The sequence below is a fragment of the Trachymyrmex cornetzi genome, unplaced genomic scaffold, assembly GCF_001594075.2.
Source record: "Trachymyrmex cornetzi isolate Tcor2-1 unplaced genomic scaffold, Tcor1.1 scaffold1552, whole genome shotgun sequence".
NCBI lineage: Eukaryota > Metazoa > Arthropoda > Insecta > Hymenoptera > Formicidae > Trachymyrmex > Trachymyrmex cornetzi.
The window spans coordinates 114,349-122,158 of NW_017296149.1; the positions used below are offsets into that span (position 1 = coordinate 114,349).

The 7,810-nt window shown below is 28.1% G+C and overlaps 3 protein-coding genes across 6 annotated transcripts in view; all 3 read right to left on the reverse strand.

The window, feature by feature from the left end:
- Nucleotides 1-2,373, reverse strand: part of LOC108758230 (leucine-rich repeat neuronal protein 3) — a 3,980-nt gene extending 1,607 nt beyond the window's left edge. Inside the window, exons 1-4 of the mRNA XM_018503055.1 lie at nt 2,108-2,373; nt 1,358-1,779; nt 516-1,175; nt 226-428 (exon numbers count right to left, since the gene is read on the reverse strand). Of these exons, the coding sequence (XP_018358557.1) occupies nt 226-428; nt 516-1,175; nt 1,358-1,779; nt 2,108-2,300 (1,478 nt within the window). The 5' untranslated portion in view covers nt 2,301-2,373. The remainder of the gene's footprint in view (nt 1-225; nt 429-515; nt 1,176-1,357; nt 1,780-2,107) is intronic.
- An 874-nt stretch (nt 2,374-3,247) lies between these two features.
- LOC108758244 (DNA polymerase delta subunit 3) lies at nt 3,248-5,024 on the reverse strand. 2 transcript variants are annotated; one of them, XM_018503103.1, is made up of 3 exons: nt 4,606-5,023; nt 3,937-4,498; nt 3,248-3,882 (listed from the first exon to the last, which is right to left on the reverse strand). In XM_018503103.1, exons 1-3 carry the CDS (start codon nt 4,672-4,674, stop codon nt 3,248-3,250), a joined length of 1,266 nt encoding a protein of 421 aa, XP_018358605.1. In that variant the 5' UTR covers nt 4,675-5,023. The 2 variants fall into 2 exon arrangements, with proteins under 2 accessions (XP_018358605.1, XP_018358604.1); XM_018503102.1 differs by having other exon boundaries at nt 3,248-4,498; nt 4,606-5,024.
- Nucleotides 5,025-5,367: 343 nt separating this feature from the next.
- Nucleotides 5,368-7,810, reverse strand: part of ValRS-m (Valyl-tRNA synthetase, mitochondrial) — a 7,647-nt gene continuing 5,204 nt past the window's right edge. For all 3 annotated transcript variants that reach the window (XM_018503105.1, XM_018503104.1, XM_018503106.1), the window contains 7 exons: nt 7,324-7,431; nt 6,996-7,155; nt 6,646-6,926; nt 6,158-6,364; nt 5,919-6,030; nt 5,597-5,823; nt 5,368-5,490 (listed from right to left, as the gene is read on the reverse strand). In XM_018503105.1, coding sequence (XP_018358607.1) covers nt 5,425-5,490; nt 5,597-5,823; nt 5,919-6,030; nt 6,158-6,364; nt 6,646-6,926; nt 6,996-7,155; nt 7,324-7,431 — 1,161 coding nt within the window. In that variant the 3' untranslated portion in view covers nt 5,368-5,424. The remainder of the gene's footprint in view (nt 5,491-5,596; nt 5,824-5,918; nt 6,031-6,157; nt 6,365-6,645; nt 6,927-6,995; nt 7,156-7,323; nt 7,432-7,810) is intronic.

The window sequence follows — 7,810 nt, forward strand, 5'->3', positions numbered from 1 at the left end:
CGCCAGCGTTGGAGCCAGCACCCTCTAGTAGCGAGCGGCAGGAATTAAGTTTAACACCTAATACAATATGATTTTGTTACGAATAAAAGTAGTAAATCAAATTAATTGTTAACTTAATAATATTAATTTAATATATTGGAAAAAAGAAATTAGTTGTCATTAAATTCTTAATATATTTAAAATAGGTTCTAAAATATTCAATAATATTAACTTATATAAAATTACCTTAAATCTTCTAAAAGATTGGGATTCGTTATATAAAGTTTTGGAACTAATTCATTCAACATCCACTGCAATGAGCAATTACAAATAAATGGATTTCCTTGCAGATTAATGAGATATTTTAAATTTGAAATATTTTTATTGTAAACATTTATATTAAATAGTTTTGATGGCAAGTAAGTGAAACAATTATTGCTCAAATCTAGCTGAAAAATGAAAAAAATTGTGTAATATGTTTTTTTTTTAAAGAAATATTTTTATATAAAAAGCTTTTGTGCGTGTAAAATACTAACAGAGCAAATGTTCATATGTTGAAAAACGTTTTCCTTAATCATGTTCAACTTTTTATTACTCGAAATAGTTATGTTGATACAACTATTTTTCTTCTCCTTTAACATTAGAAATGCTTCTTGATCAATTTCCTCAAACGTTTCCATAAATTTTACTTCAAATATTTCCAAATTTAATTCAGACCGAATTCTTATATCTTTCAAATGATTCCCACTGACTTTAAAAATTCTTAAACTTGGAAAACTTTTAATAGAAATAGTTTCAGGTATTATTGTTAAATTATTGAAGGATACATCTAACGACTCTAAACTTTTCAGAAAAACTTCTGGAAAGTCCGATAAGGAATTTCCACTGATATTTAATTTTTTTAATTCTTCCAATAAGGTTAAATTGTCATATATGTTAGAAATGCTATTGTTTTGAATGTTTAAGGTATGAATTGATGATTTTTGAAATGATATAATATTGATAAGATTGTTTTCTGTGTAAAGTTCCAACAATGACAATGGAAGATTTTGGAAATTTAAGGAGAGAAGCTGATTATTGTTCACGTGAAGAATCTTCAAATGTTGCATATAAAGTAAAGAATTGACTGGTAGAGTAGTAAATTTATTGAAGGAGAGATTTAAATATTCCAACTCCGGCATAACATCGAGGAAATTCTGTAAAATATTAAAATATTAAAATAAATGAATTTAATAAAAGTAATGTTAATATATTGCAATAACTACGTATAATTTTAATTATATTATTATATTATAGCATTACTATAATAAATTTCGCTAAAATTTTGTTTGCTGTTAGAATTAAAATTAATCTTTTATTGTTAAAATTACTGTATTACCAAATCAACAAGATTGTTGTGAGAAACATCAAAGACTTTTAACTTTGTTGTTGCGTTTTCTGAACTTTTTTCCAAATTGTTCATATGATTATAACTCAAATTAAATTTGGAAAGGGAAGAAGCTGTACTTAAGACCGAAATATCGAAGTCCCCAAGTAAATTGCTAGAATAATCTAAATCTTCGAGCTCATTTAGGTTCTTAAGGATGTCTGAATGTATATTATCCAATTTATTTTGAGACAAATCCAATCCTTTTAAATGTTTCAGACGTTTTAGTTCATTTAGAGGTAGAAGCACTATATTGTTCTTTGAAAGAATAAGTTTGTTTAATGGTCGATGTTTATCTAGAGTAACAAAATCGAAGTTAAGAACTTCATTGGTTCTCAAGTATCTGTCGTGACAATCAATAATTGGTCCTACATCTGTAAGAACATGTAATATTACATTGATATTTATGATTTATATTATTAGCGTATTACAAATCATATATTGTGATATATTATTATTTACAGTAACAATGATAATGACAAAAATGTATATTATCATGTACCTATATTTATTGATTTATTTATTGTCATTTATTAATTTATTAAATCTTGTAATTTTTAAAAATATAACGCATATAACTTTTACAATTAGCAGTAATAATATAATAACAAAAATATCATGTATTTATTATTTTTTAACCGATTCCTTCTATTATTTCTTCCGCGGCGATAGATCTTATCATTCTTTTTCTTTTGAACTTACTTGAGGTAGAACATCCACAGGTTTCACATATATCGCACAAACATTCGTTGCATAGAAATAAAAGCGACAGTGCAATAATATTAAACATTATGAGATATCCGTATTGTGATTTTACACGCAGGCTATCACTAAATAGCATATATTTAATTATATATAGTAGATGCACGCCTACTATAGCCGATCCCGATAACATATCTGATAAGTGCGTCAACCATGTGAGTAATATGTATGAGATTACATACTACTCATCTTGCGGGAAATATAGGTGCGACAGATATCATTTAATTAATTATTGATATAACTCACAATTTCTTACAATCATGTAGAAACAATTTTAATTTTTTATATTATAAATTTTAATCCATTAAATGTAAAAAATAAACTCAGATGTTATGTACATAAAGTCGAGACAATAAATGTGAATACAAAATAGCTTTTTTAGGTATCCATAAAAATAACAATCACAAATTGTCATACTCAATCATTACAATATTAATCACGTACATAAATTTAAAATACTTCCGCTATTAAATATAGGCCGTGTCCCGATATACATTTTTAGTACTAAAAATCTATAATATACTTAATGTGAACTATAGGTTTTAGTATTACATTAACAATGTATACAGCGGAATAAGATCATAATAGAATGTCTATTTTATAGATATTCTATTATTATGAAACAGCATCCCTCTCAAAACGATCTAATTTTTGTTTCAGATTTCGTGAATTTATCTTTTAGTTTAAGCAAAATGTGATTTGATTTTATTTTGACAAAGTATAATATCCTCATCATTTTTTAATTATTTAGTTGCAGTATTTCTGGTATTCATCTGGTGAAACAATTTATTTATTTGTAAAAATTGATTATCATTCTGTTATTGTAATAATATGATAGAAAAACAATACTAAAACAAAAAAAAACAAATAAAGTAATAATAATAGAAAAGTTATAATTTATCTATAAAATTAATAGAGAATTTGATAGACAGCGAAAAATGAACAGTTTAATATAATATACAGGCAATCTCTTACAATAAATATTGTAAAATCATCAGTTTATTGTTTACAGACATGATTATATTATTTTAAAAAGAAATGAATATGCAACCAACTTACTTGGACAATTTTAAAACAATTCTAGCATTTCTTAAAGAAATTTGTAAGCGTGGACTGCTTTTTTTTCACTTTTTCCATTTTAGCTTCTGTTTTTTTCTGCTCTTTTCTCTTTATCTCTTCCTTTTCTTCCTCATCTTCAGAACAACTTACATAAACATGTTCTTTCTTTGTTACAATATATTCACCTTCTTTATAAGTTCTATTAATTAATTTCAACATTTTTCTTTTACCATTTTCGTGTTTTACTTTTGGTGGAGAAGGACTCTTTGCTTTCATAGAAATTTCTGGTTCTATTTCAGGAACCGACTCTTCCATCTCTATATCACTTTGTATCTCTGAATCACTAGAATCAGTCTGCATAACAATTCTCTTCCGTTTCTTAGCAACTTCATTTGTTTCTTTACTTCTATTCCGCTTTTTTCCATGCGACTTCTTCTTTTCTTTAATTATTTTTCCTTCAGTAAATTCTTTTTTGGCATTATCATTTTTCTTTTCTGATGATATTGCTTCTGTAGCAGATTTTGGAGGAGAGGACAGCTTCCCAAAAAAATTATCTAAGCTTCCCTTTTTAGAATTATTTTGTGGGGATATTTTTTTAGTGGTAGAATTGGAATTTTTATTTTTCTTAGTTAAATTTTGAATTTTTTCTACAGAATCTTTGGAAAAATCTTTATCTTCCTGAACAAAATTTTTATCCTTTTCTACAGTACTTTTTTCCTTTTTCATTGAATCTTTATTACTTTCTTGGAAAGATGATTTTAACTTTTCAGAACTCTTTGATTTTTCCACCATGTTAAATAAATTATTAAATCCATTTTTCTTTGTTGCCTTTGGATTCTTTTCAGCCTTTGACGAATTTGTCAAATCTGTAGACTTTAAATTTGTCACATTTTCCATAACTTTTTTAGCAGTTGTACCCCAACGTAATAGTTGCATTTCTTCATCAGTTCGCTCTTTGCAGGCATCACATTTTATAGCACTGTAAGTTGTATCACCTGAACCAGAAGTGGCAAGTAATTCCAAATCTGCAATTGGCTTGTGAACACTATAGACATGTTCCGAGATAATTTTACTGAATTTTTCTTTAGCCTCAGATAAATTGGATCCTTTAACAACTTCTACACGCATTCCTTTCTCCTTTAGATGACCTATCAATAAATATGTGCATTCTATGTTATTGTTGTTTTGATACTTTTGATAAAAATCCCACAAGATTTGTTTTGCTATATTAACATGGATATGCAGCTCTTTGCTTAGCCATTTGTAGGTGACCTAAAAATATACATCATTGCATTATACATGATATAGAATAATAATAAATAAAATATTTATACAAAATACAATGCGGAATTATATATAAAAAATTGCGATAAAATTACCAGTTTGTCATTATCAAAAACATGACCAGCCAAAGTCTCTAAATGCTCATTCGATGTTTCCGTATTCATTTTTCAACAATTCGTGTCCTAAATTTATGATTGTTTATTAACGGATCCACAAATCTACACTCGTAGTTGAATTTTCATCAAACTTTTCTCTTCTCTGTATATTGACCGTACTCCGAGATGATACAATCAGTAATAAATCTTTCCATCAAACTTTCCACAAAGAAATCCGGGGAAATTGAATAAATAAACGTTATTGAGTAAATTGTAAGAATATTTGTTGAATTACAAAAGACGATAAGTCAGAAACTTTCAAAAAATAAAACGTTTATAAGCGGCCATTCTTATGATGGTTAGGTTAGGCTGCCGCTGCCATATTTTTCAATAAGAGTACTGATTGGTTGTCTACATCATGTGATCGCAATACACCATACTTTTTTGCTTCATTTGAAAATAAACTCCAAAATTTGTTTACTAATTGTATAATCCATTACTTCATCTAATGACAAATTTTTATTTTATTAAGTGTTTCAACATTTAAAGAGAAAGAAAATTTAACAGAAAGAAAACACTGAATACTGGATTCAGTATTATATAACAAAGTTGGATTAAATATATGCGAATTTGTATAAGAACGCTTTTGCGTTCAAAAGAATTACATATACAATCAGGTATATGTAAATAATTTTTTTATTTATAACTTTATGTATTAGTTACATTTATTTACTTATACTATGAATATAATCGTCTATAGATGAAAGGCATAAGGGAGCGGAAATTATAATGTTGCACGCATATTTAACATTCTTCCTTTTAGCACGTACTTTTCGATTTATTCTTTGCTATATTTTTCTTAACTTGTTCCAACACCGATGTATCCTTAAAAATGATATATATGTGAAACGCTTTATTATAATAATATAAATAATGTGAGTATATAATATTTAATTTATATTAGAGTATGTAATCGCATTTTTCCATTTACCATAGCTGTAATAAGTAATGAGCAATCGTTTGTATGCATATATTGGACGGTACAAACACCGTCACCATCGGAATTATTATCTCTTGTCATCATCCTGTTAAAACTGCCATCATTCACTGATTCTGTTAAATGGATAGGCACGTTCCAGATTTTGGTTGCTCCTTTGATAAGGTTTACATTTTCCCGATAAAAATTGTAATCGCGCACATTGTTAACCAGAATATTAACTGTGCAAACACAAATATTTATTAAAATTTATCCTATATATTTAAATTATTTAATTACTGCATTAACTTGGCCAATTATCATCAACAAGATCTACCTTCTGGATTTGATTTTTTGCTCACGTTTGCCATGCAACTTCTAATCGCATTTGTAACATCCACGAGTTCATGTATCCTTTCCTCCAACTCAATATCTCTCAGATGCTTGAACTAATGAAAGAAGAAATGAGAATAGAAAACAAAAATTAAGTATCTAACATGTATAATAGCGTTCAGAAGAAAAAGAAAATTATATAGCAAAAAAATTGATAATATAGAGACTATTTTTTTCACATACTTCGTATGGCATAGGATAGGAAGTCTCAAGCAACGAGGTGACTGATAGAAATCCTGGTAGTCCCTTCTTGGCAAGTCTTACATACAAATCGTCCGACAGGTATGGTGTTACAGGTGCGAGAATGCGTAATGATACTTCCATGCATTTCGCAAGAGTATTGGAATGCCCAGCGGAATTGCCGCTTCTAAATCCAAATTTTGTACCCTCCTATTATATTTAAAAGAAAATATTTCCTTAATTAAAATTAAGAATTACTTTTATTAGATAATTTAAGAAAATTAAGATTAATAAGAATAATCATATTAATGTATGATTTATATATTTAATTAATCTTATAATTTTTTTTTTTTTTAATATTGTAATTGAAATCTGAAAAGTTTTTCTTAACACTATTACAAAATTCAGAAAATTTATAAAAATCTTAAATTATTATTATATTATATTAAATATTATAAATAAAATTTCTATACAGCACATTTATAACATACCACATAGAAATCACAAAATTCATAATACAGAAATTGACGAATTGCAGTTATCGCTTTATGAAAATTTCGTTCGGCAAACGCATTATTTACTATTTCAACCATCCACGATAATCGACTGAGGATCCATCGATCTAGGTCATTCAGACTTTCCTTTTCTACATTTTCGTGTCGTTGTTGGTCCTCTTTTGTCATTAATAATACATATTTGCTTGCCTGCCAGATTTTATTACAAAAATACTTGCTTGTCCGACAATCATCCACATCAAAACTGATAGTATGATCTATAAGAGGAAAGTATCTATAAGGAAAAGAGATAAGAGTCTCTCTTTCTTAAGATTTAATGCGCTTACTCTTAATATTGCGTGCACATAATGATAGTCTCAAGGCATCGGTACCGCAATCTGGTATTCCCATGGAATACGTTTTTGTATTAACACGCAGCGTTCGCTGCAATTCTTCAGCGCTAAGAATACCTGCCGCGTGACTACGTCTTGCTTGCTCGTTCAATTCCTACATTATAATTGTGTGTCTAAGATCAGTTTTAAATAATAGAATTATAATACATCAATAAAAAAAAGGCAATTTCAGTTTGTTGATATTTAATTTTCATTACAGAGATTATAAGTATTTCTATATTATGATATATGTATAATTGATGCAATTTTAAGAAATACTCACTTCGAAAGTACAACCATTGATAATGTTTTCTGGCGAGATGACATTGCCGGAGCTTTTTGACATTTTCTTGCCATTGCCATCACACAAAACACCATGAAGTAAAACTTCCTATACGCATGCATAATTTATAATTATCAATTTAAGCACACTATAAAAAGAGATTGCTTCTTTTAATATTATTATACAACAGTACACTCTAATGTGAATGGATTACATTACTTAATATAATATAATATACAGGGTGGACCATCTGAAGTGATCCAGTCAAATATCTCGAAAACTAGTAGGGATAGAGAAAAATGTTTCGTATGAAAAGGTTAGGGTTACACGGGGGAAGTATGGTACTGACCTTGAAAAATCCTTGGAAGGTCATTTTGAAGGTCATTCAGGGGTCACGATGGTTTTTTTAAATGGAACCCCTAGTTTTTCACCATGGGATGAGAAAGCTGGTTTCAAGCCCTTTACGAAACACTGGTTGTGGTCCACA

Excerpts from the sequence above, each read along its gene's own strand:
- LOC108758244 (XM_018503102.1), bottom strand. The coding sequence starts at position 4,674 with ATGAATACGGAAACATCGAATGAGCATTTAGAGACTTTGGCTGGTCAT. Across the intron at positions 4,499-4,605 it reads TTTTTGATAATGACAAACTG|GTCACCTACAAATGGCTAAG; the intron begins GTAATTTTATCG and ends GTATATTTTTAG.